Source organism: Camellia sinensis, chromosome 2, assembly GCF_055761805.1.
Source record: "Camellia sinensis isolate YWXY chromosome 2, ASM5576180v1, whole genome shotgun sequence".
NCBI classification, from domain to species: domain Eukaryota; kingdom Viridiplantae; phylum Streptophyta; class Magnoliopsida; order Ericales; family Theaceae; genus Camellia; species Camellia sinensis.
Genome location: NC_138962.1, coordinates 68,539,491 through 68,567,311, shown reverse-complemented (window position 1 = coordinate 68,567,311; position 27,821 = coordinate 68,539,491). Strand labels below are relative to the sequence as shown.

At 34.4% G+C, this 27,821-nt stretch overlaps 1 protein-coding gene and 1 pseudogene across 20 annotated transcripts; both read right to left on the bottom strand.

Annotated features, from left to right (window-relative positions):
* Positions 1 to 204: 204 nt before the first annotated feature.
* On the bottom strand, positions 205 to 8,108 carry LOC114307549 (uncharacterized; annotated as a pseudogene). Its single transcript, XR_014361061.1, has 6 exons — positions 7,641 to 8,108; positions 6,532 to 7,281; positions 2,507 to 4,336; positions 1,732 to 1,994; positions 1,613 to 1,649; positions 205 to 1,523 (listed from the first exon to the last, which is right to left on the bottom strand). The product of XR_014361061.1 is annotated as an uncharacterized LOC114307549 (transcript).
* A 3,187-nt stretch (positions 8,109 to 11,295) lies between these two features.
* LOC114307546 (large ribosomal subunit protein uL3m) lies at positions 11,296 to 26,295 on the bottom strand. Of its 19 annotated transcripts, none has more exons than XR_014361057.1 (9): positions 26,055 to 26,284; positions 25,719 to 25,885; positions 22,040 to 22,118; positions 20,293 to 20,649; positions 19,896 to 20,105; positions 19,070 to 19,174; positions 16,996 to 17,093; positions 16,180 to 16,383; positions 11,296 to 11,546 (listed from the first exon to the last, which is right to left on the bottom strand). XR_014361057.1 is itself a non-coding variant. In XM_082914760.1 (9 exons), the coding sequence occupies exons 4-8, from the start codon at positions 20,620 to 20,622 to the stop codon at positions 16,210 to 16,212; spliced, it is 933 nt and encodes a 310-aa protein (XP_082770886.1). In that variant the 5' UTR covers positions 20,623 to 20,649; positions 22,040 to 22,118; positions 25,719 to 25,885; positions 26,055 to 26,284; the 3' UTR covers positions 11,296 to 11,546; positions 16,180 to 16,209. The 19 variants fall into 19 exon arrangements, 14 of the variants coding, with proteins under 14 accessions (XP_082770886.1, XP_082770892.1, XP_082770887.1 ...); XR_014361058.1 differs by having other exon boundaries at positions 22,044 to 22,118; positions 26,055 to 26,281; XM_082914760.1 differs by having other exon boundaries at positions 16,980 to 17,093.
* Positions 26,296 to 27,821: the final 1,526 nt, after the last annotated feature.

Genomic DNA, 27,821 nt, shown 5'->3' with positions numbered 1-27,821 from the left:
ATATCAGATTGCTATATTAGTAAGGAAATAAAGGAGAAAAGAGAAGAGGAGACAAACAGATTTATAGTGGTTCGGTTTCAACCAATCCTACATCCACTTCTTATGCTTCACTTGAGATTTTTCACTATCTTCTAGATTCATAGGAGTGCTAGCAATCTCTTCACAAATGGAGCAACCCTCTACAGATTTTATACAGACTTTCCAAGCCCAAAACCTTGCCCCCTTTAGTTGATTCTCAATCATACTCAAAGAGTCAAGAACACTGAGTGTACTACATTCTTACAAGATTGAAATGAATGTGTTTTTCTTTCAAAGAAAGTTACAAGAGTAACCTTTTAAAGATAGATATACAATTCGAAACTCTGTGAATATATCAGTAAACCTCAACATGTAAGATAAGCTTAAAGCTAAAGCTCTGTATTTTCTGAAGGAAAATAAGGTCTCTGTTCAAGAACACTTCAGAGAAAGATGAGCGTGATGAAGGATGAAAAAAATGTGTATAGCACGTTGTATCTGTTGCTCTGTATTAGTGTGTTGTCTGCTGCTTATGTAGAGCTTTGTATATAACAGAGATGTTGTTCTGTTATGCTCTGACAATACCCATTCTCTTCTTCCCATTGAAGAGATGGGAGGGTGATGGCTGAGGATGATAAACAATTGAATCCTTAGAGAATCTTAGTTGCCCACGTGAGTTTTGCCCGTTGAATAATGGTGTCTGATGTAAAACTATTTCTTTTATGCTCTCAACATATTTTTGATATATTGAATTCTCTACACAGTGGACGTCCACCAGGATGTCCCAAATGAAGTTCTTTGTCTATGGGTCGTTCATCCGAATGTCCTTTCGAACATTTGCCCAGATGTCCCATGAGGTCCCAGTCGTCAAAGAGCATACTGTTGGTCTGACAACCGGTGAGAACAGAACTGTTCTGGAACGAATCTGGGCCAAAATGCCTTGCCAGGTTGTACCCCTGGATGTCCCAAGCCTGCAGAAGAAAAATGCTAAGTTTTTCCGTGGCCGGTTGTCCAGTCGATCATCTGGCTACCGGCACCTTTTGTAACTAGGTGACACATTTTGTAACTGGCCGGCACCTTTTGTAGCTGGCCAACACCTTTTGTAGCCGGGTGAAATTGAATTGTTGCCAGGTGAAGTTAATTATGGTTGGGTGAGCTCTATGTTGGCCGGGTGTGCTCTGCTGCTCTGGTGCACTGGTTTGGTACCTGTTTAAGTCTCATTTTGAACTCAAGAAGGGCATTATTAGGATATAAACATGAATGAAAATATAATGGAATAAATTATAAGAATTGAATCTATTTTCCTTTACCAAATAAATCAAAACAGAATTGAAACAAAAACAAAAAACAATCTAAATCTTGGAGATCTAAGAAAAGCAACTCAAAGATTTGACATGTTGTGAACTAAGGACAAATAATAAGGAATATACCTCCTTTTGATCCAAAAGTGCCAAAGATAGCTCTAGATCAGGGTCTACAAACAGTTCAGGCTTGGAGATTATCTCATTCTGTAGAAACACCACTAATTAGTTGGTACTTGTAAAACACCTCATTAAAAGTTTAAGCATCCATTAAAAAACAGCTACCCTAAGCTGACCTTCTACATGTGCTCCGAAGAGGGCCTTTCCAACCACCTGAAACCAGTAGCAAGAGTTATTAATAAATGATATGTGCCTAATATCACCATTCCAAATAGAATTTATTAACATGTATTGCCTTGTAAAGCCCTTTATAATCAATTGGACCGAGATCCGGTGCTATAGCTCCTTCATCCAATCTGTCAACCATCTGAATCAAAAAAACTAAGGTTTCATATTAGTAAATGAAACTTATTGTCCACTGCGTACAATTGGATAGGGAAATTAAGGAAAATTTTAAAATTAGATATCAACACACATAAGGGGCAAGAAAACTAATCTGGTCATAATATCTACATTATTTATGTAGCATTTCAGTATTAGCAGAATGCTCAACAGAACCTGTATGAAAAAAATACATAGCTTTTCTTATTTGAGTGGAACAAAGTAATATTGTAACCTATAAAGGTGAAACCATATGGCAATAGTACAAGGCTAATCACTTAACTGATAAAGCATATGCTTTTTTACCAAGGACTCAAATTAAAAACCTCCTAGAATCTGTTCAACAATGAAAGACACAGACAATGCAAAAGTAAAGACTTGTTTAAATATTTGTTGTACCGCATAAATAGATGTCAAACAAGTGCTAACATATGAATAGTTAGCATTTCAGGTGTTCCTAATGACACAGGCATACACACACTCGCCTGGAGAGAGAGGGAGAGAAAAAATAGTCAGGTAGCTTAGTTCAAAAAAGAAAAAAGAAAAAGAAAAGAAAGCCATCCTAATGCGTAACTACAGCTCATAGCCATAAACATCAACAGGTATCACAACTAATGAAGTCTACATGACAAGAATAATATACTAAGTGTAGATGTTTACATAGTTACTTGAACAAATAAGTAAACTACCTGCGTATAAGCCACTACTTCTGAAACGGAAAATAGTGTATTAAGGAACTCCCAGCGATTCTCCTTCCGCAGATTCACTAGTTCCCTCCCATACATCTCACTTCCATGCATAGAAAGTTAACAGGCACTATAGAAAATATTAGCCCAACTTTGCCGCAAAATTATAAAATGTTAAAAAATGTAAGCTCCTCAGCTATGAAGCACAGGTACTCCAAAAATGGCGCCGTATGAGTACCGGATACTTACCAGGTGTGGGTACTCGAAAGAAAATAAAGAGAACAGAGAATGCATCAAATGCACTCTACATAAATGCTACAGTGCATATAAAATTTGATTTCTCTCCAATTCATTGATTCTTATCTTTGTATAATTACAAAGCAGATAGACACCACACGAGCACACATATACATATAGTACAATCATGTATTCGATGAAATGAGTTCTAAGTTCTTCACCAGGATGATCAAAAAAAATTTGTCGCAATGAAAACACTAGCCTGGTCCTTGGATGCTAATCCTTAAAAAGGATAATCGAAATTAAGACGACTCCCCCTTTTCCCTTAATACACTCAGAACCCTTCATCTACAAAGATATAACAACAGAAAACCTTGAATAAAAAGTTCTACAACTGTGGTCAATAAACCCATCACAATTCTAAGTTTTTTGCATTTAATTGAAACTAGAACTCCATTACAAAAACATGTTTCGCCCATTTCAAACTCGGAAGCCAAATAAACACATCTCAATGATAGAATGACATTCCCTGCATCTGCAGTAAATTGCTAATATAACATAAAAACCTAAAAAACAGACTCATCGGGTTAACTAATCATGAACTCACCATTCATTCTGTATTCACCAAAAAGGAAGAAAAATATAAAACGCCAAGGGTTAACCTAACAACAAAGGAAACTCACTTTTTGGGGAATTCCCAAACCCAGCTCTAATTAATCTGTTGCCATAAACAGATCTACTTCCTCGAGATCAGCAACCAGAGGTTCCAACTCTTCTATGTTCTCATCTTTTGGGGCAAAATATGTAGGAAATGGAAGCATCGAAATATCTAATTTTTTGTAAACATCATCTTTTATAAACACAAAGTTTCCTTCAGCTCTTGGAACCTATGAAAGAATAGCGTCTCTGTAAGGATACACAAAGACTTAAAATAAATTAGCAACAAAAAAATAAAAAGTACTAGGCATTGGAAATTAATCACAAGTTTTTTGTTTCTGGTATTAACTTGGCTGTATTGTTCACAATGGAATTCCTGGCATGCAAAGACTTCCATTGATTGAGTTTTCCTATGCATCTGTCTCATGATATTTTTGTCAACTATCAACTTATTTCTTAGTAGAGTACCATTGATGGTTATTCAAACATTCATCATGGGGATCTTTAAAAAAGAGGGGTATGAAGGTGAGCTCGTATCTTTTGGCATTTTGTGCCGAAGACCTATGATCAAATCTCACCGTCATCAGCATTGGCAGTTTTATGGTCATGGGGAGGGCATCCCTCCATTGTGTAGAACATTAATATTGGATCCCAAGAAAAATAAAAGATAAATAAAGGGTGAAGGAGTAGGATATCAGTAGTGTCAGGATTTTGTTAGACTGCCAGCATATCAATAGTTCACATAGGCAGAACACAAACCCTTGCCTTTTAACTCAGACTTTAAGCATTCACATCAGAAAGATTAAAAGGTTAGAAAAACCATACTTGGCCTCTCACCCACATCAAGTTCCTTGCTGGGTCTATTTTGTAAACCCAAACATCCTTAACTATCCGTTGCTTGCCACCCATGCGCCCAGGCATCTTTCTGCCTTTGAAAACCTGTACCAACAACATATTAAGAATGTAAGCCATAATATACATCCACAGTAAAACTACTGTTCACAGAGAAAAAGTTTGAAGAAACATTCCTCCTCCACTTTCTTCCTTCAAGAGAGATATTTGAACACACCCTTTCCCAAATTCAAAACAAAATTTTGGCGTACAACATTCCAAACAAACCCAAATTTACATCTTAAAATAATTTCCCCATTCCCCAGAAAAATTTAAATAAATAAATAAATAAAATGTTTATGTTATGATAGCAGGGTACGCTTCTGCCTCGATATTTTGTATGGTCATTGTCCTTTGATGGAGTTTATTCCTGATTCGCGTTAGATTACAATGGATAAGAAAGAAGTTGTGGAAGATTTTCTGTATTTCTACTATAGGAGTTTTATGGACACCCAATTTGATAGGACATTTAATGACTTGGGCATGGAATTTGTTGGGGCCCTTCTAAGGAGATTCCAAGGATATCATGGCTTGAAGACCTTTGACGTGTTCTTGGTGAGTTCGTTCTACATTTCTTTTTGGAAGATGTGGGGTTCATATTTTCCTTGAAAAGGAACATGCCATTCTAAAGCTCCAAGCAAGCTTGTTTTGGATCTTGGATTTGGGGAGAGATTTGTGGAGTAGAAAGTAAATGAAATACACGCTAATGTTTTTCACAAATCCCTACCCTTTTTCTTTTCCCTCAACGAATCCAAGATCCAAACATAAGACAAATTTTTCTTTGATGGTAGCTAGGGGGTCCACTTAACTCTGGATAACCCATAGTTGAGGGAAGTTTTAGCAGAATAGTGTTACGCGTGCAAGTAGGTGGGGGAGGCTACAAACCACCCTTTTTTTGGTGTTGAGTGGGTGATGTCCCATACAGTTAAGGACATGTTTGCTTCATGGAGATATATGGATGTTCGAGAGGCATATATGTGTTTTTTCTTGTTTATGGAATGAGAGAAATAACAGTAATGTTTCACAATGAGGAGAGCTCTATCCTATGCTTGAAGGGAATCCTTCTCGTGTTCCTTTATTTTGGCTTAGAGTTCTTTCCTTTTGGTCTTGATTGTTTTGGGGGGAATCATATATTTCTGCAGAGATATAGTGGTATAGTCTTGATGTACTTCATGCATACAGGATTAGTATCCCCATTTTGGCACCTCTTCTAATAAAGTTACTTATATCTAAAAGAATTAAGTCCTAGGCTTTCAATTTAATGTCATTTGTTACTAGTTTGTCTCTATAAGTTAAATATTTATTTAGGGGTAATGTGAATTACTTAATTTTAAGGTGTTAACGTTTCTTCTTTCATTAAGATCAGAATAAACTCTCACAACATAATGGAAATTCACTACAGAGAGACATTCTTGGATCTTACTGAAAACTTGGAAATCACTATCTTCTTGATCCTCCTTGCATTTTTGTTACATATTCACTTTTCGTTCTATATTTCCTGAATTATGCATTCTATGTTTCTGATAGGATGGGATCTGGTTAGATAACTATGCATTAGATAAGGATTTTTATTTCTAGACAACATTCAAATAAGATTATCTTCCTAAAAACAAGAAGAAAAAGCCAAAACAATTCATCTTCTGGATACAATTAAGGTAAAGCATCTAATCCATATGAGACAGTGAAATTGTGTTTAAATTGGATCTCTGTAACTGCCTCCCCAAAATCTTGGTTGTCTTTGTTTCTTTCTTTTGTGTGTTTGTTAGGGGTAACTCCTCTAGTGAGCAGGCAACTCCTCCACATTAACCCAAAAGTTAACAGTAAGACACTTTTTTACTTTACATTTCCTGATAATAGCCAAATTGCGTAGATTTGCTCATGGATAAACCAATTAATAATGAATTTCCAATGAAAAACAATAAGCTGCTAAAAAGTGAAGTAATAATTAGGCATCCAATACCACTCAGTTTTAAATGAAATTTCACCAAATGCCTTCAAACACAGTTCAAAAACAAAAACAGAGAGAGTTAAAAAGTGAAGAAAGAAAGAAAACATACAATATACTCCCCCCATAAACTAATAAACAAACGAAAACCAAACGCTACATAAACATAAACACAAACACAAACACCACACACACTGAGTGAAGTATATAATGCCACCGACATTGCATGAAACAGAAAAACATAGACTCAGCTTGCCGAGAAATTTTTGAGTGCAAATAGGGTAGTGCCATGTGGTACCTTTCTCTTCTCTCATTGGTTGAGAGAGTGGGGGCTTCATTTATGTGTTGGATGATAGAGAGACAACATGGGAGGTTATGGTATTTGTGATTGGTTGAAGGTACCATGTGGCCTGCCACATGTACCCTATCTGTACCCAATAATTTGTCTGCCTCGCCCGCCCACAGTGCCAGAATTAATTACAGGAATGAAACCACACTTGATTACTACTGGAGGAGACGACGGAGGCAGCCCTCTGCTCAGATTCAGATTCGAACTCGGGGACTTAGAGCTCCTCATCTCGAGGTGGTGGTCCTACTCCTTCTCCTCCTCATTTGCCGCCATCAAGATAAAAGCTATCCTTGAGGTCTTTAGATTTCTTCTTGGCAATTTTGTTGTTGGAAGCTATGGTCTCCTTGGCAGACTCCAGGGTTTCTTCCGCTTTGGTTTTTGCAGTTTCAAACCCCTCATTTGCTTTCTCCTTTGCCTTTCGGGATGCTCTCTCTTTCGCTTCCTCTGCCTTGTGGTATGCTTCCTGTGCTTTTTGGGATACTTTCTCCTTAGCCTCTTAGGCAGTCTGATAGGCCTTGTCCTTTGTCTCTCCTCCTATCTTGTTAGATGACTTCTCCTTTGCTTCCTCCACCGTCTCATAGGCCCTATGCTTTGCCTCTTCCGCCTTCTGGAATGCTGTTTCCTTGGCATACGCAGCCTTTTCAGTTGCATCCTCATTCTTCATTTCTCCGGATTTGTCTGCACTGTTTTGTCCTGCCCCTGCCCCGTCCAATATTTTTGTATTTGAATATGAGAATAAATAAATAGCATGCGGGATTTAAGATGCTCTCCTCCACTATATGATCATGGATCATAATTGGTACAGGGATGTACCTACATTTTAATACCATGAGGAGGTTAAGGGAAAACAGCTGGTAGTACATCACTACTCTTTTTAACTCTGATGATGTTGTTGTGTTTACATATTATTAGGTCCAATTTCGACAGAAACATTCACAGAGATTATTAGCCTTCGTTAGAAACAAAACAACATTGAATTTGATTGATAGTAATTATGGATTAGTTAGTAGGTAATCAATTAGTAAAACAATGAAAATGAATAATGGATAGATAGATACCAGAAATCTCGTCTTTGGTGTGCATAGCAGTAGCAGTATCAGTATCAGTATCAGTATCAGTATCAGTATCGGTAACATCCTTGGCTTCCTCTACAGCTTTAAAACCAAGGCCTTCGGTGATTTTCTCCTTGGTCCACTCAGCCCATGACTCCGAAGCCTCTTTAGCTTTCCTCCCTGTCTCTGCAGCCTTCTCTTCTGCCTTGTCCTTTATCACTTTCCCCTTCCCCTCCTCCACGTATTCATCCTCCACTATGTTACCACTACTCCCTACTGCTGCTACTGCTGCAACCACTAATAACAGAATTACCAACTCCCTTCTTACTATTAGACCCCCACACAACTCTGTTAGCTTGCCCATTCCCATTTTCATGGTGAAAAGATGATGATGATGATGATCTCTAAGTTTCAGGATTTTTTTTTTTTTTTTTTTTCGTTGGGATCTAAGAAGACAACAACAGTTTCCTCTTCCTCTTTTGAATAATTACGCAAACCTTTCTTTACTTTAACTGACATTGTCAAGACTCTTTCATTCATTCGTCATATTAGAACAAACGACATTACTTATATATAATAAATGACTTTATTATCCTTATTTTGAAGCACGAAAAGAAGATAATACCTTTATCCCCTCTATTTACATCATGCAGTAATTAAATTATGAATTATTTTTTAGGTAGGGCTCTGATATCCTCCATCTCTTATCCTCGTTAAAGGGCAGTCTGGGGTCTAGTTAAAAAAATCCATTAAATTATATGCCATCAATTAAAAAAAAATCAAATGTAACATAAAATTTTAAAATATTTATAAAAAATTTTTAGAAAAAATCAAGGATTGGAGTCTTATAGCCTAACAAACTATGAGTTTTTAATTTTATTAATTTCAATTTTAATATTTGATTTGTTTTTAATCTATATAGCCTGCTAAACTATTAGTTTTTAATTTTATTAATTTAAATTTTAATATTTGATTTATTTTCAATCTAAACCATCTGTCTATTTTTCTTTAGTAAAATTGTTGAAAAAAATATATTTTAGTTATTAAACTCAATAGAAATGAATATTGTAGACATTTTTTGTATATCTAAATTGTGTTTATTAATTAAAATATACTTTTTTTTTTGATAGTTAATGAAAATAGGTACATAGTTTAGATTGGAAAAAAAATCAAAAAATTAAGATTTAAATTAACAAAATTTAAAACTCATAATTTATTTTATTACAAGATTCAAACTCAGATTTTATTTTTATTTTTTTATAATTTCTCTTAAATTTTTTCATTCACAAATAATTTTCCCAAAACATTAACTTTTTTAACTTTAAAAAATAAAAAATTGAAAAGTCACAATAAATAAATCCCAAACACGCTATCAGCGTGATAATCAAACTTCTCCAAAAGCCTGTGTATTACTTTTTGTATTTTAAAATTCATGTTATTATGTGATTTGGTGGTAGGACGGTCTATGTTTCTTTTGTTATTATTTGGCTAATTAATTATTTATGCTTTTAGTGTTTACTGTGTTGTAAATTGAAATTTTGATTGAAGTAATATTATAAAATAAATAAATAAATAAATAAGAATATATTTTAAGATAAATTACACTCACTATTACTAAGAATTAGGGGGAAAAACATAAATTTTATAAATTTGACATAATTACATAAATCTCCTGTTATTAGGGAAAAAACATAAATTTTTTAAATTTGACATAATTATATAAATCTCCTGTTTAGTAAGATTTAATTGATAAAAAGTAATGCATATAGTGTGTAAACACTAAAATAAATGACAACATATTTTTTTTTCTCTATATATGACTAAAGAATTACTGGGAAAAAAAATTAAGTATTATCTGAAATAAAATATTATGGCTATATAATGTAATTGTAGTTTGTGAAGCTTATTGCATTCTCCAAACCTCAAGAGTAGTTAGTATAATTTATCCTAAAATTTATAAAATTTTCTTATTTACTAATGTTACAATTATTTTAACATTCTAAAATTTTATTATTGTATAGCATGCGTAAGAAAATGTGTAATATTTATTAGTTTGTATAGCATTTTTTTCAAAAATATGTAAATAATTGTCCAACAGTCCTGAGGGCATTATTGGTATTTTTGGATTTATTGGTGATGACATTAGCATGTTTTATTACCTGTGGTAACAGATGTTCAAATATGGGGAAATCTTAACAATATCAGTTAAAGTAGGAAATGTTTGTATAATTATTCAAATCACAAGAAAAATCCCTCTATTTGTCAGAAATCTCAAGGGAGGTGAGTATCATTTACCCTAATAATAATAATGTAGTGGCTACATTTTTGTATTACAAAACCGATTTTTTTATTTTTCATTTTTCGTTTTGGTAGATTATCCATTTGGTTTAAAGAGGTAATAATAGACACACACCAGTAAAGAAAAATGTTTGCGAGCTCTAGATTGAGAGGCACTAAAAGAGCTTTAGAGAGTGAGTCCCACATTGATGTGATGTTTTGGCCTTAAGTTTTTTTTTTTTTTTTTTTTTTGAATTTCCACCTCATTAGTGGTCCATTAGTGCTCCCAAATTAGTGAGATGTATCATTGTTGCACCAATAAATCGCATCCAAAAGAGTTATTTATATTTAGTTTTTCTTTTTTTTTCTTTTAAAAAAAAAATTAACATTGAGAATTATTTCATGTATAATTTTAAATATTATTAAAAATAAAAATAAAATTGTATTTATTATAAAAATAGAATAAAAATTTAACAATTCTGCATATATATATATTTTATATAATATTACTCAAAAAATAAATATAAACATAATTTTTACACGTAATATAACTCAACACAAATCTTTTAATTTTAAAACAAAATAGAGGACTTATCATAATTCAAAAGACGAGGAGGCATTTTGTTTCAAACTCAAAAACTCTTTTCTTCTCTTTGTTTGTTGGGGCAGATCACCATACAAAAGAATCCATACACCTCTTGTAACTCTTCCATTTCCAGATTTTGATTTGATTTGAGCAAAGTCCGTTCCAATTCAGAGTTTTTGATTGAGCCAAGATGAGTTCAATATATATATATACAAGCTCCTACAAAGTGCAAACAACTGCCCACCATAACTATGTTTGAACCAAACTTTAAGACAGTTTCAGATCCTTCCTCCCCTCCATAATAATTTTTACTTATACATGAACCTGCAAAAGACTCTACAAAATAACACACATAATCAATGCTTTGATTGAGAGGAAAATACAAATACAGAAGATTAAATTCTTCATCCGCAGACCCCTCTCAACTGTCAACAACCTCCTGCAACACAACCAACCAACCAACCCACATATTCAAGCAACAACTTCCGCTAATAAAAACCAATCGAATCATTTACTTACACAACATCTAAGAATCTCGTGGTAAATTGGGTACAACCTAATACAACAATAGCCCCGACAATAGTAAAAATGAATGGTAATAACATAGGCTGTATGGTCAGTTAAGGTTGCCAATAAAAGAATGTACATCGCAACCAAGTTTTAACCAATAATAAAAACTAATAGAATAGTCTAGTTTTATCTAAAAAGGCTTTTGTAGATCACACACAATTTAAAGAACTTGACTACTCCACTTGTTCTCTATCAAGCAGCAACTATAAAATTAAATGAGGCAAAATCTGACAAACAGTTTCCATAACATTATATTTCACAGGTAGTCACAGCTCACAACTGTTTGGAGATATGAAAAAATAATCAGAAAACAAGTCTAAGAAAGATAAGATCAAACCAAGTATCCCACCCCTCACAGTGGGGGAACTTAATACATTCAAAAGAAAAGAATATTAAATATGAAGTGCTTTCCTCAAGTCTCTTCGCTTGTCAAACCTGTTAGGGCTAAGGATGGGGATGCATCATCCTCCAGTGCCTTACTGTTCACAGAACAAAAAAAGTAGCTCATCAGTATAAATAAATAAATATATATATATCAATTCAATTTCAAATATAAGCCCTAGAGAACAGAGTGGAGCGGCATAAGTAAAGCAACTTTTGAGTAAAACAACCGTGAGAAAATAGCATCAAGTGTTCCAGGTACTAGTAACCAGAAAGTGTGCTGATGCTGGCCCTCCGTTAACCATTAGATTACTCTTGGTCTAAAACAGGTCCTTAAAGAGATGTAGGTTGTTTAGTTGATGCTTTTGCCGTTTAGTTGGGTGGTGGGATGGCGCCCCATCTTTTGTAATTCTCTAGATGGTTTCCATCCTTCTATTGTGTACAGATTTTTTTTTTTTTTTTTTATACCATTTGCTTACTTGACCCAAAAATAATAATTTACAACGATAAAGTATCTTATCTTAGTGTTAGACAAGGGAATTCTTCAAAATTTATAGGAGGGGGAAAAAAATCTACAATCTTTCATTTAAATTATCACATACCTAAAATATTGGACGGAAATTGTATGATCTGCCATTGGGATTCGTCTGTATGTTATGCATCCAAGTAATTGTTCAAGGGAATTTGATACTGTGGATTAATGTTAAAATGACTTCAACCACACACTAGTCCACTACTCTAAATTGCAGGCTACCAAAGATCATTGACCAACCTTCCCTCGGACCACTAAATAGGGAACAAGGAACAGGAAACATTTTCTTTTCTCGAAAGAAAAATCGAGTAAAATGTCTGCTAATGGCTGTCACCAGACACCATGTGTTTTCTTTTCATCATGAGATCATCTTTTCAACACTATTAAATTCCTAAACTGAACAGTCATGAGCAAATTAATTTCCTTCAAAGAAAATCCACACCATTGGATATTACGAGTGATGCAAAAGAACTCGCACACATGTTAATGACAATGTGAACTCACCCGAAAGAGTTAGCCAAGGAGAGATCATCTGGGTTCATTGCACCTACTTATGTACCCAAGATCGCTTATCCAAACTTCTGGTGTGAGAAAGGATTGTTACTAACTAGAGCCACCCACCCACAGGCTATTCCCTAGTGCCTAGAGTCACCCACACACAGGAATATTCCCTAGACATTCAAACAAGGTCATGCACACACGTCAGATCTGACATCATAAGTAACAACCACGGGAACTCACCCAAAAGGCCTAGGAAAGGAGATGTCATTTGGATTCTTTGTTCCTGTTTATATGCCCAATATCACTCATGTAAACTTCCGATGTGGGGCAAAGGCGTTACAAACTCTTCACCTTTATACCCTCAGAGTCTCACAAGGAGGTTGAGCACTAGAAATTACCAACACGAACGCTATTCCCTAGTGGCCAACGTCACCCGCACACAGGGCAATATTCCCTGGACTTTCAGACATGATCCCTGAGCCCACAAGGTCTCGCCAAAAAGGATTAGCTAGGGAATATCATTTGGGTTCATTGTTCGTACTAATATACCCAAGATCACCTACGTAAACTTCCGCTGCGGGGCAAGGTCGTTACATATTAAGTTACAATAACCAATCCTAGGCAATTGCAAAAAAAAATTTGATCCACCAAGTAAATTCTATATACAGTTAAGCTAGGCTTGGCATATGTTCAAGGATTTTGATAACGTGAAGGGTTGTACACTAATGAATGTACAACATTTTTAAGTTGTATTAGCATGTGCCCTAAGGGCACACGTTAACAAGATCCTATGTTTAAAGAGCTATCCCAAACTAAGGTACGATGGACTCTCTAACCAAGTAATTAACCATTCTATCACTCAAAAATAAATAGAGTTTGAAAAATCCTCACTGAATGTTAATTATCAAACAAATTGTAACATATATTCACATAAAGAAATATGGATAAATATCTATACTATTAAATAAAGCACACAACACAACTCACTTGGTATGAACACTTTTCTCTCAACCATCCAACTCACACAAACCACCCACATTATTAAAAAAATGAAAAATAAAAATATTCCAATTAATTTTGAAACAAACATATCAAAAAAAGTTTATGAAATTAGAATTTGTAATTATAAAATAAGTTCTCCTATATTTAACAAAAATTCTTTTAGTTATTCATAGGCTTCATCATAAAATTTAAATAAAATTATATAATGTTTTAACATCACTTGTCTAAATTAACAAATTCCTACAATTATTTAAATTTCTGTATTGCATAAACACTTTTAAGATATAAATACATCATCACATCACATCCTATTTAGTTTGCAATGCCTTATTAGGTAACTCTAAGCAGGGACGGATCTAAGATTCTAATTTGGGGGGGCTAAAACACATGCAATTCCTAATTGGAAAAAAAAAAATGTTTTAATTATAAAGTTTTAAAATACAATATCGATTTCTATCAACACAAAAAAGTAAATAATATTTCTATCAACTAGACATTTTTTGTCAACATAGTTGAGTATAAAAATATGATCATTTAGTTGAACATATTCTTTGTCAGCATTAACTTACAAAAAATAGTAACTATTACTATATGTCTTCATCTACTAAAGTTAAGTCATTTGAAAAGATTGTGCTTGACACTTGTTTATGATATAAAAAACATTTATGATAGGCTCGAATCAAAATCTCAAACAATGTTCCTCAATAAATGTGATCTTCTATATAGTTTAGTCTGACAAATTTCATAGTTGAAAAAGTGCATTCATATGCAAAATTGAAACATGTAAAATTAACACAAGATTAATCAATTAATGAATAAGAGGCCAATTCGTTTCAATAAGCAATATCAAATTTCATGCTCGCAATTTTGGGAATGTTAAGCGCATACAAAATTCTCGTTTCCATATGATGAGCAAACAAAAATGGAAGCAAAAAAACGGAAACAAACAAATTAAAGTGTGATGGAAAAGCATCAATGACACAGGGTCATAAAATAAAAATAGTTGGAAACAAGAACAAATATATATAATGAAAAACGTAGTAGAAAACACAAGATACAAATATTTGATAAAATTCGACTAATTTTATACTCTAATTTTGCGGGTGTGAAATACTCTAATTTTATAATTATCTTGTTTTAGAATTTTGAGGCCGCGACCACCCCTTAGATCCATCCATGACTGGAGGGACATATTTTTAAGTAGGACCAAGTGGATCTAGGAGGTTGGCTGACGTGGCATGACCTCAAGTAGAGGTGCCATGTTGTGCGAGATGAACCGTCGAGATAAGGGCGGGGGGTAAAGCTTGGTCAACATATGATTCCTAAATTATGTAATCATGGTGAAATAGGGAACTACCTAAGTTGGCTAAGGAAAGGATAGCTGAGAGGTTGAATCCAATCCAATTAGAAGAGTGTCCCCCCTGCTAGGCAAGTATATTCCTAGATGGAAAAAGAAAAATTGTGTCCCATTAGGAGAGTGTCCCATATGTGTGTATGACTTTTATAGCTTTTAGTATTCGTGCTATATAGTATTATGGAGAGAAAGATGTTGCAGCCTAATTAGCTGTCACTATCAACTTTTGATGCCCAATTAGGTGACCATTTAAATACACTATCAACTTTTGCAGCCTAATTAGGTAACCATTTTAAATACACTTTCAACTTTAGCAAGTATAAAATGTGAGGATGTGTCAAAATATTATTCAGGTCATCGGGAAATTGATGAGGTTTTATGGATTTAACGTTCACTTGGCCATACCTAGGCTGCCCAGTCCACCTGTTGAGCACTGCTAAGTAGCACCCTTTGTAATAGTACTAATCTTCTTATAAAAGAGTACTTGCAACAAAAAAAAAAAAAAATCAAAAGGAAGGTGATCAAAAAAAAAAAAAAAATCGAAAGGAAATTATAAATCCCCACACCATGTAGACTCCAATGGATACAACTTCCAACTCCATTTCTCATGTGTAATGGCAAAGAAGCAACAAGAAACTACTCCCTCCATCCCATATTGTTGGTCCATCTTTCTCCATTTTGAAAAGTCAAAACATAAATAATGGAAATAAAAGGGGCCATATGATAAATTACTATATTTTGATTTGATTTTACGGCAATAATTACATGTTCCGCTAAAAAGTTGGAATTTTCAAAAGGGACCAACATCGTGGGATGGAGGGAGTGATATAACATGAAATTTTAACCGCGTCTGTGTAACACAAACATGTTAGCAAAATACTCAAAACATCGTACAGCAATTGCATTAGATGATGGTAAATGATAGATACAAAATTCCCAGTATTCATGCACAGATGGAAAAGCCCCCCGCACAAGCCTTACACACTAACACATACTGCACACCTTTTTACATCTAACATTCAAGTCTAGACAGCAATGCCCTTGGGTTGGCTAGTTGAAATTTTTTCCAACTACTACCCTAAGCCATTTCATTAAAAAATATATATATAAAAAAATAAAATAAAATTCCATACAATCAATTTTAATGAAGAAAGTGAGGAATGGAGCCTACCTCACACCATAAACAAAACATGTATTAAATACAAGAAAGAAACTTCACATGCCACAAATATAGACATATTTATGCACAGACAGAGCAAAGATGAGTGATATGCATATGCACATGGATAACAAAGAAAAATATAAAACGTCAGGGGTTAACCTAACAACAAAGGAAACTCACTTTTTGGGGAATTCCCAGACCCAGCTCTAATTAATCTGCTACCATAAACGGATCTACTTCCCCGAGATCAGCAACCAGAGGTTCCAACTCTTCTATGTTCTCATCTTCTGGGGCAAAATATGTAGGAAATGGAAGCATCGAAATATCTGGTTTTTTGTAAACAGCATCTTTTATAAACACAAAGTTTCCTTCAGCTCCTGGAACCTGCGAAAGAATAGCATCTCCGTAAGGATACACAAAGACTTAAAATAAATTAGCACCAAAAAAATAACAAGTACTAGGCATTGGAAATTAATCACAAGTTTTTTGGTTTATGGTATCAACTTGGCTGTATTGTTCACAATGGAATTCCTGGCATGCAAAGACTTCCATTGATTGAGTTTTCTAATGCATCTGTCTCTTGATATTTTTGTCAACTATCAACTTATTTCTTAGTAGAGTACCATTGATGGTTATTCAAACATTCATCATGGGGATCTTTAAAAGAGAGGAGTAAGAAGGTGAGCTCGTATCTTTTGGCATTTTGTGCCGAAGACCTAAGATCAAATCTCGTCGTCATCAGCATTGGGAGTTTTATGGTCATGGGGAGGGCATCCCTCCATTGTGTAGAACATTAATATTGGATCCCAAGAAAAATAAAAGATAAATAAGAGGTGAAGGAGTAGGATATCAGCAGTGTCAGGATTTTGTTGGACTGCCAGCATATCAATAGTTCACATAGGCATAGCACAACCCCTTGCCTTTTAACTCAAACTTTAAGCATTCACATCAGAAAGATTAAAAGGTTAGAAAAGCCATACTTGGCCTCTCACCCACATCAAATTCCTTGCTGGGTCTATTTTGTAAACCCAAACATTCTTAACTGTCCGTTGCTTGCCACCCATGCGCCCAGGCATCTTTCTGCCTTTGAAAACCTATTCAAACAACATATTAAGAATGTAAGCCATAATATACATCCACAGTAAACTACTGTTCACAGAGAAAAAGTTTGAAGAAACTTTCCTCCCCCACTTTCTTCCTTCAAGAGAGATGTTTGAACACACCCTTTCCCAAATTCAAAACAAAATTTTGACGTACAACATTCTAAACAAACCCAAATTGACATCTTAAATAATTTCTCCATTCCCCACAAAAATTTAAATAAATAAATAAATAAAATGTTTATGTTTATGTTTATGATAGCAAGGTACGCTTTTGCCATGATATTTTGTATGGTCATTGTCCTTTGATGGAGTTTCTTCCTGATGTGCGTTGGATTACAGTGGATAAGAAAAAAGTTGTGACAGATTTTCTCTGTATTTCTACTACAGGAGTTTTATGGACACCCAATTTAATAGGGCTTTTAATAATTGGGACATGGAATTTGTTGGGGCCCTTCTAAGGAGATTCCAAGGTTATCATGGCTTGAAGACCTTTGATGTGTTCTTGGTGAGTTCGTTCTACATTTCTTTTTGGAAGATAAGGGGTTCATATTTTCCTTGAAAAGGTACATGCCGTTCTAAAGCTCCAAGCAAGCCTGTTTTGGATCTTAGAATTGGGGAGAGAATTGTGGAATGAAAAGTAAATGAAATACAAGCTAATGTTTTTCACAAATCCCTTCCCTCTTTCTTTTCCCTCAACAAATCCAAGATCCAAACACAATATAAGATGAATTTTTTGCTTAGATGGCAGCTAGGGAGTCAATTTAACTCTGGACAACCCTTAGTTGAGGGAAGTTTTAGCAGAATAGTGTTACACGTGCAAGTAGGTGGGGGAGGCTACAAACCACCCTTTTTTTGGTGTTGAGTGGGTGATGTCCCATACAATTAAGGACATGTTTGCCTCTTGGAGATATATGGATGTTCGGGAGGCATATATGTGTTTTCTCATGTTTATGGAAGGAGAGAAATAGCAGTTATGTTTCAGAATGAGAAGAGCTCTATCCTATGCTTGAAGGGAAACCTTCTCATGTCCCTTTATTTTGGCTTAGAGTTCTTTCCTTTTGGTCTTGATTGTTTTGGGGGGAATCATATGTTTCTGTAGAGATATAGTGGTATAGTCTTGATGTACTTCACGCATACAGGATTAGTATTCCCATTTTGGCACCTCTTCTAATAAAGTTACTTATATCTAAAAGAATTAAGTCCCAGGCTTTTCATTTAATGTCATATGTTACTAGTTTGTCTCTATAAGTTAAATATTTGTGTGGGGGCAATGTGAATCACTTAATTTTAAGGTGTTAATGTTTCTTCCTTCATTAAGACCAGAATAAACTCTCACAGCATAATGGAAATTCACTACAGAGAGACATTCTTGGATCTTACTGAAAGCTTGGAAATCACTATCTTCTTGATCCTTCTTGCATTTTTGTTACATATCCACTTTTCGTTCTATATTTCCGGAATTATGCATTCTATGTTTCCGATGGGATGGGATCTGGTTAGATAACCATGCATTAGATAAGGATTTTTATTTCCAGACAACATTCAAATAAGATTATCTTCATAAAAACAAGAAGAAAAGGCCAAAACAATTCATCTTCTGGATACAATTAAGGTAAAGCATCCAATCCATATGAGACAATGAGATTGTGTTTAAACTGGATCTCCGTAACTGCCTCCCCAAAATCTTGGTTGCCTTTGTTTCTTTCTTTTGTGTGTATGTGTTAGGGGCAACTCCTCTAGTGAGCAGGAAACTTCTCCACATTAACCCAAAAGATAACAGTAAAACAGTTTTTTACTTTACATTTCCTAATAATAGCCAAATTGTGTAGATTTGCTCATGGATGAACCAATTAATTATGAATTTCCAATGAAAAACAATAAGCTGCTAAAAAGTGAAGTAATAATTAGACATTCAATACCACTCAGTTTTAAATGAAATTTCACCAAACAAGAAGGGGCGCACACACCTTTCCAGGAGCATCCCTTTGACCTGTAGAACCAATACTTCGATGTGACAATGATACACCATGAGATGCAGGATTTCCTTTCATTCCCCATCTTTTCATCCCACCCTGGCAATAAAACAAAAACAAGTTACTAATGTAATGCAGAGCATGATCTTTCTCACTGCATGAACAAGGCTTTCAAACAACACATTTTATGGAATGATAGTACTAGGAATCACTCTCCTGAAGAAGCAACCTCCTATACACCTCCCAAAAGCAACCTCAAAGAATTGACATACCCATCGCATTTCGAGAGCTGAGAAGTCAACCACTCTCTGTAAACTCATACATCATTCTTCCAGACCAAACCAAACAACTGATATTTTCCATGTGCACAATAACACTCTAGCTAACTCACTTAAAATTTGGCACCAGTTAATTAGCATCTACACTGTATTTCACTATTTTCACACAAATTGGCATGTTATGTCCTTACCGTGGCTATGCTACATACATTATGCCCAATAATTTGTGGGTTTGATATTTGTAACTACTGCAACTAAGACAATAAAAGTTAATCAACAATCATATATGTCCCGGTGAGAATCTATTAGTGTGTTCCTGGGTTCAATAAATATGATCCCAGTTGATGAGTTAGTCATTTATGCGACCAATAATTGAAAGTTGAAACATAATGGAACACTGAAAATTTGGAGCAAAGCCCTATGGCTGTTTAATAGTGCAGCTGTTGATGATAAACATTGAAAGGGGATTAAAAGAAAAATGCAGAAGCAAAAGGGAGAAGATTGGGAGGAGGAGGATAGCAACTGAAGAGCAAAAAATTGACCTGAAAACCTTTCCCTCTTGTAATTCCGGTGACATCAACAAACTGGCCAGGAACAAAATGGCGAACACCAATGGAAAAACCAAGAGGAAGAAGTGCGTCCTCTGAGACTGGGAATTCCCTCAATTTCCTCTTCATTGGAACACCCTGAGCTCTGAAATGACCCACTTCGGGTTTTGTCAAATGTTTTTCTTTCTTATGCCCGCAACCAATCTAGCAAACACACAAAATCTATATTGATATTTCAACAACACAAACAAACAAACAAACCCAGTACACAAATTTCAAAACAAAACAAACCCCCTTTTTTTTAAGGAAAAAAAAAGAACATATTATATAACATTAATTAAGTAATTGAACAAGCCATGGTTGGAGTGAGTGAGAGAGTGAGTGAGGGAACCTGGAGAGCAGAGATTCCTTCATTTTGGGGGGTCTTGACTTGAGATACGATGTTATAGTCCAACCAAAGAATGCTGATGGGAACCCTGGCCCCCCACTTGTCCCAAAGTGCAGTCATTCCACACTTGACTGCGATGACGCCGGTTCTCTTCGAATTGGGAGTCATAACTCCGGGTTCAGGTTCGATGATTCGAGTGTGGGATTCCTTCACGTCCAGATCGTAAGAGGGCAAACCGTATCTGCGGAGGCGTATAGAGACAGATTTCATGTGTTGAGCAGCGAACCAGTTCTTCTTGGGGTCTACGAGCCACTTCGATAATGACAACGCCATTGCACTTCACCTTCTCTCTGCAAATGACTAATAGAGAATAGAAGAATAATGTATGAGTTGAAGAATAATGTATTCTCGGACTGATAGAGAATAGACGGAGGCGATAAATGAGGCCTCTAGATGCGGCCGACATGGCAAATAATCTCGAATCGAATAAGTAATTGATCACTCTCTCTCTCTCTCTCTCTCTCTCTCTCTCTCTAGCTTAGCTTTGGGAGATAGCAAAGCTCATCAAATCGAATACTCTTGAAAAGGGTTTCAAGTTTCAACATACCAGACCACGGTATTGCTGCTGCTGTTCACAGAGAGAGAGAGAGAGAGAAGCTCCAGTATGGGCCAGTCCGGAGCCCTATGTATGGGCCAAAATAAAATTTCCCAAGTCCTCAAAAAGTAGAGAGCTCAAAATTCAAAAATACTGTAGACAAGCAATTATAAATGCAAGAAATAAACAATTAACAAGAAGAAACACAGCCACAATTGGTGCATTATCCTAGAATAGCCCCAAACCCTATAATTCTAAAGGTATCGATACAACATTGTTTTCATGGATGCCTCTTTTATGAGGACAAGTTTTCTTTAAAAACGTAAAATTTATATCTAAATCAAGTGAAAGACAATGAGAGAGAGAGAAAACTGAAGATGCTAGGGCATAACGATGAAATAGAAAATTTGAAGAGAAAAATTAGATTTAGTCAATACAAATACTTAGATACATACAAATATAATGTACGCAAAAGAGAGAGAGAGAGAGAGAGAGTTGAGAGAGGTAGAGGAGGAAGGAGACTTGGGTGGATATATCTTTGTCTCTTGTGTTGTGCTTGAGGGATATATCGTTCATTGTATATTTATACTGTGTTTTACTATCCTTCTGACTCTAGGTTGTGAGTTCCAACCCATACACACGTTGGGGGTAATTTCCCATAAACTAAACTAATATAATATAAAACCAATTTGAGACTTCATTTGGGTGTTTGCCAAATAATAATAATAATAATAATGCTAAAAATAACATTATTTAGAGTGGTTAAAATTGACTTTTTGACAATAACTAACTAAATATTCCACATGATTTAACGTTTTTATAGCGTAATGAGTTTTTTAAGTTGACTTATTATCATGTGCCAAATGAAACCTACAATAAAAGGCAAACTACAAAGACATAGTGTATAATTTTTCCAAACTCAAACCTAGATTGATTGAGTAATTATTTAGTACTTTCTAAATATCAATGTTATCATGGCGCTTCTAATTAATAAGAGCATTAATAATAAAATTAGTGCAGTTGAATTTTAGTTGACTTGACACAATTTAATCGGTTGAGTGAAAGATAAAATCAATGGCATTCATCTGCTTTTGTGTAGCTTTTATCTTCTTTTATAGCTTTATTGATTAAAAGCAAATAAATTAAAAAGCACACCTACTAATGCAACCCTTAGGGAGGAAGGGATGGAGGAGATATAGCTTTACTTCTACGTTAAGATGGAGAAATTCGGGACCTATGACAAACAAAAATAGAACATCGAAACAGAATTAGTAAAGAAGACAATACTTAAGGAAATTAATGATTTGGGGAGAAAAGAAAGAATCTATGTACGAAAAATATTATTTTGCGCATCTTTTCGCATTAACAAACTGCATAAGCAATAACAGAGATGAAAGTCTACTACCTTTGTTCAAAGTATCAATAACCATTACATAAATAAACACTTAAACAAATGTACCACAACCAACCGTTTGACCACTTCAACAAAAAATTAATTAAAAATATATACAAACGAAAATTATTTGATTGGATGAACTATTAGACTATTTGATAGATCATAACTTGGTTAATTTCCTAATAGTTTCCTGTGTCAAAGGTGAAGCTGAGTAGCTTCTAAATGGATGGACTATTGGATTATTTTTTGAAAACTTCATTTCCGGCCTATTGAACTATTGGACTATTAGACTGCTGGATTTGGATTATTGTTATTGGATTTTCTGATCTTGATAGAACCTTAATGTTGTGTTTCAATCATAGATATGAGTAGAGATTTGAAAAGGAAATGGGAAAATGTGAGTAAAATGTCAATGAACTATAATTACATTCGACACACCTTTTTCTTTTCCCTTTTCCTAGGTAAATCCATGATCCAAACATAACATTAAGGAAATATGATGGTTTCAGCATCACAGAAAGCAAAGCACATTCACATAATTTTCTTCTTTTGTGCTAGTTTATTATTTTCCAAAAAAAATTTAAAATAAAATAAAAATGTCGGAGTGTATTTTCCAAATGATTTGAGCCAACATCAGTCCCTATGTCATAGTTACATGAAGTTATATATCATAAAGTGAGTAATTATACATGACAACAACTATGGCTTTGGTTATAATTCTTGCTAAACGTAAACGATTTGTATGTAGAAAAGTTCCTAGAATTTGAATGTTTGGTATAGATTTAACTTGATGCAATGTGGACAACACGCTATGCCAATCTGATCCAACCATTTAAAATTCTATACATTTTTCTAAGTATTTTTTCTGATTATGTAGAATTGTTGTTTACTTGAAAAAGCATAACTTAGTTTCATTCCTAGTAATTTTCTATGTCAAAGAAGAAGATGAGTTGCTTTTAATTAGGTTGACTACGTGATTGTTGTTATTGGATTTTCTGATCTTTATAAAGCCTTTTTGGAAATCGGATGTTTTGATTTGAACATCATAGAAATCATATTCTTATAAAATTCCATAATCTTATTATGAAGATCATTGATGATGCTAATAATGACAGCTAATAAAATTATTAAATTCTAATATTTTGCAAAATATATTTGAAATTGTTTTTTGTTGTTATGCATTTAATTTTCTCTTATCCGGTAATGTGATTTACATTTTATCACTATTTTATAAACTCTTCATCTCTTACTCTTCATTTAGGACAACAGAAAGCCATTGGATTTTTTAATATTATACATTGGGTGTGTTGCGCGTGTTGGTATAATAAAGAATATTTTTTTTTCTAAATTTATATAGAAAGTCATTAGTTTTCCCATTCATTATGTATTACATTGAGTTGAATGTTAAGCAGACCCTTACTCAATCTGATGGACAACAGAAAGCCATTGGATTTTTTAATATTATACATTGGATGTGTTGCGCGTGTTGGTATAATAAAGAATATTTTTTTTCTAAATTTATATAGAAAGTCATTAGTTTTCCCATTCATTATGTATTACATTGAGTTGAATGTTAAGCAGACCCTTACTCAATCTGATGGAATTCCAAACAAATATAAAATTAATATTAAAATAATATGTGCATAGATAATGCACCAACAGCATCCAATCATTAGAAGAATTGTATATCAATCAAATAAAAATCCTCAAATGCAGAGGTAAAATATGCAACTATTAATCCAAAAGGGGAATATTACATTCAACCATAATCCAAAAGCACCAATATTAGAAGTATAACATAACAAGAAACGAAAAGTTATTACCATAAACAGATTTCAACAAATAAATAATAAATTGCAGTCTCATATCAGTTACATGAGTACAAAATTCAATTAACCACACATCAGATTTTACAAACCTAAGACAAATTTAAAGTATATATCTATATATATGGAATCAAAACAACAAACAAATCAAACAAACATGAAAAACAATAGCTATTCATATCATATTTTCCTAAATTTAGAAAGCAACCACTCCAAGTGAGGCAATTTTGAAGAAGGGGAAACAAGAATCGGGAAAGGAAATAGGGCTAACAAAAGGGATTTTGGTCTAGGGTTTCATAGAATACAGTTGAAGAAAGGCGAGAGAAACGAGTTGCAAAGAGAGACATAGTCAAAGATTCATACCTTCAGGAAAAGTTTTTATATGCAGAAAACAGATATGGAACAATCAGTAAAAAAGATGCATTTCGCGGAATGGTCTTCTAGGGCAGACAAGATCGCCAGAGTTGTGTCCGAAAACGGGAGGGTTTCGAACCAAATAACATGAGGGTTTTGGCAAAACAACGTGAGCCTTCGTGGCAAGGGGGGAAGCACAATCAGTAAAAGGGAAATAAAAAAAAAGTTACCAGTTGAGAAGCTATTCAATTTTTTTAATGAAATTATGGTTCAGATTAATTTATAGATATCTAATGGTTTCAAAGTAAGGTGTACATGATATGTACATTTAATGAGGTGGACAATCCTTAATACTCTGATAATTGAACATAAAGTCATTCACAGAGAAGACTTTCAAATGTTTATTGGATTTAAATCATATAGGCACATTTGAAATAATTCTTTCTTGAACCTTGATCCAATCTAGATGACCATCATCACACAAACATCCATTTCTCACTTTCCACAGTTCCCAAAAAATTGCTAAAAATATCTTCTATATAACAATTCTTGTGGCTTCTTGAATTTTTAAATAAATCAATTAGTTCCATGAAATAAGTTGGCTCTACAAGAACAAATATTAACCATTCCAAATCAAATTGCATCAACTCCTCTGTATGCATCTTGATGAACTTACAATATCCAATTGTTTGTCCGTGAGTTTGTGAACTACAAAACATTAATGGGTTTATACAGTAACATCAAAATATTCATTCGTTTCTCGGTTCCCACAATTCCTAGAAAATTGCTAAAGTTAATACATCCCAAACCACTTTAATTTTCTTTCTCATAGGAAAATCAAGCCACCACAAGAGTAATTGTTAGAAACATAAACAGATTTCAATAAATAAATAAAAAATTATAGTCTCATATCAGTTACAAGAGTACAAAATTCAATTCCCCACACATCAAATTTCACACAGTCAAGCCAAATTTCAAGTATATATATATATATGGAATCAAAACAACTACCAAGGCAAACAAACAAAAAAAATCTAAACCCATTCAAATCATATTTTCCTAATTTTATAAACCCAGTGAGTTCACAAAGATGAAAGGGGCAGTTTCAAAGAAGGGGATTTCGGTCTAGGGTTTCATAGAATGGAGATGGAGAAAGGGAAAGAAACAAGTTGCAGAGAGAGAGAGAGAGAGAGAGAAATTGAGGCATGTAGCTTACTAAAACGAGGAGGAAAAGAAAAGGGCAGAGGAATAAACTCACTCTTCGGTGGAGGAGCTCCGGCGAGATCCTGTAGAGATCTTCGTCAACAGCTTTGGGAGCTTTTCTCCGTGGCGGCGGATGCGGCGGCGAAAGCAAAACAGGTCTCGGCGGTGGCAATGGGCAGCGGCGACGACCGAGAGAGAGAGTAATTTCTGAAAACGTTTGGGCTGAAGAAAGGGTGTAGGGATTTGTCAAAAACACATTGCCTAACTATCATGAGTGGGAGATTATCGTAGCTGTTTATGTAGGAATTGGAAGTGAGTGAGTGAGTCAGTGAGGTGGGTATTGATGAAATTAGGGCTTGTAATGAGAGAGTTCCAAGATTTGGAAACAGACCTGAATTTGATTAGGGATTTGGTGGGTAGTCTCTAGACGATTTCAACCATGATTTCGTCTGGAAAAAAGTCCGACATTGCTATTGCTCTTCTTCTTGGATGCTTGTATGAGGAAGCAGATACGGATTTTTGCCCTAAACCCAAATGTTTGAATCAACTTGAACAGTGCTTTCTCCTTCTGCTACTTCTCCTGGTTCTTGGCGGAAAGGATAAAACTTGTTTCAAATTGTTAGGGTTGGCTTGGAAATTTTTTTACTTTAGATTTTTTTTTTTTTTTTTTTTTTTTGGTAAACTATTAATATTTCCTCCTAATTGAACTTAATTCCAATAAAGTACTATTGAAAATAAATCTTATTAAAATTGTCATTACAAATAATTTTTTTTAAATATTGTTTGTATATGTCATTAAAAATTAAAAATTAATGACTTTTTTTATCATGATTTTTATAAATTATCTCTAAAATTAACAATTATTGATGTCTATCTGCGACAAATTTTTCAAATTGTCGCTGAAAGTTAAAAATTAATATTTTTTTGATATTTTTTTAAACTGCCGCTAAAATTTATAATTAATGACATATTTTGTGACAAAAATTTTAAATTGTCGCTAAAAATTATTAATTAGTAACTTTTTTTTAATGGCATTTGATGAAAAATGCTATTAATTATAATATGACATATTGGACAATAAGGCCTTGTTTGGGGTGTTTTAAAAAAGTCAAAAAATTAAAAAGTCACTATCCTATTTAAATCACATCATCTTATTTAAGTTACATTATCTCTCTACCACATTACTTCAAACCCAACCCATATTTTATAAAAAGTCAAAAAATACATTTATTTAGAATATTCCAAACAACCCCTAAATCTACTTATTAGAATTTACATGTAAGTGTTTTTTTGTATGTGCCTATGTGTGTTGGGAGGGGAGAGGGGACTAAGAATAACTCTAACCAATCTCTTTACTTTTTTTTTCTAATTAAAATATAAAAAAGATATTTTTTTATTTGGCTTGATTTGTTTTATCTATGTATAACAATGGTATTTGTGGAGACACATTTTATAAATGATTGTACGTAGTTACGGTGATGTTGAAGTGTCAATCGAGGTGCCACGTGGGCTAGTCACACTGCCAAGGTGATCTCGGCTAGGCTGAGGTAATCTGCGGGGATACTGGAATTTGGGATAAGCAGATAAGAAATAGGAGTCCTAAAACTGGAGAGGATCTCAATTTGGATAGGGATAATGCTTAAGAAGAGTTTATCTCTATCTGGCTGACGGTCCAGGATAGGCATTGAACCTGAGTCCATAGAAGTGAGGCTTCTAAAGGGATCAGGTCACTACTGGTTATAAAAGCAAGGCACCATCGTGAGTCAAAGGTAAGTTATTTCTTGTGAGTTTAAGCTCTATTTGCTATCTGTGAGAGATATTTGTTTTACTGACTTGATCGTCGAAATGCCCCCAGGTGGACGAACCACCGCTGGATTCTCATCTTCTTGTTACAGGTTGTTGAGCTTAATCAATTCTGTCGGTGCTCTCTAGCTGAGTTCCCCGTTTGGTTGTGTGGTAAAAAATCAACACCTACAATTTGGCGTCATCTGTGGAAACCTAAGTAGAATAGATGACCAACAACGTATAGGAAGAAAACTTTGGGGACGACATCAACAGTGAGAATTGTGAACATGTAGATCCTAACATTGGAGAGGAAAACCGTAATGAGGGAGCATATGATCTGAATCCCGAGGAGAAGGATGTCGGCAAATAGGGT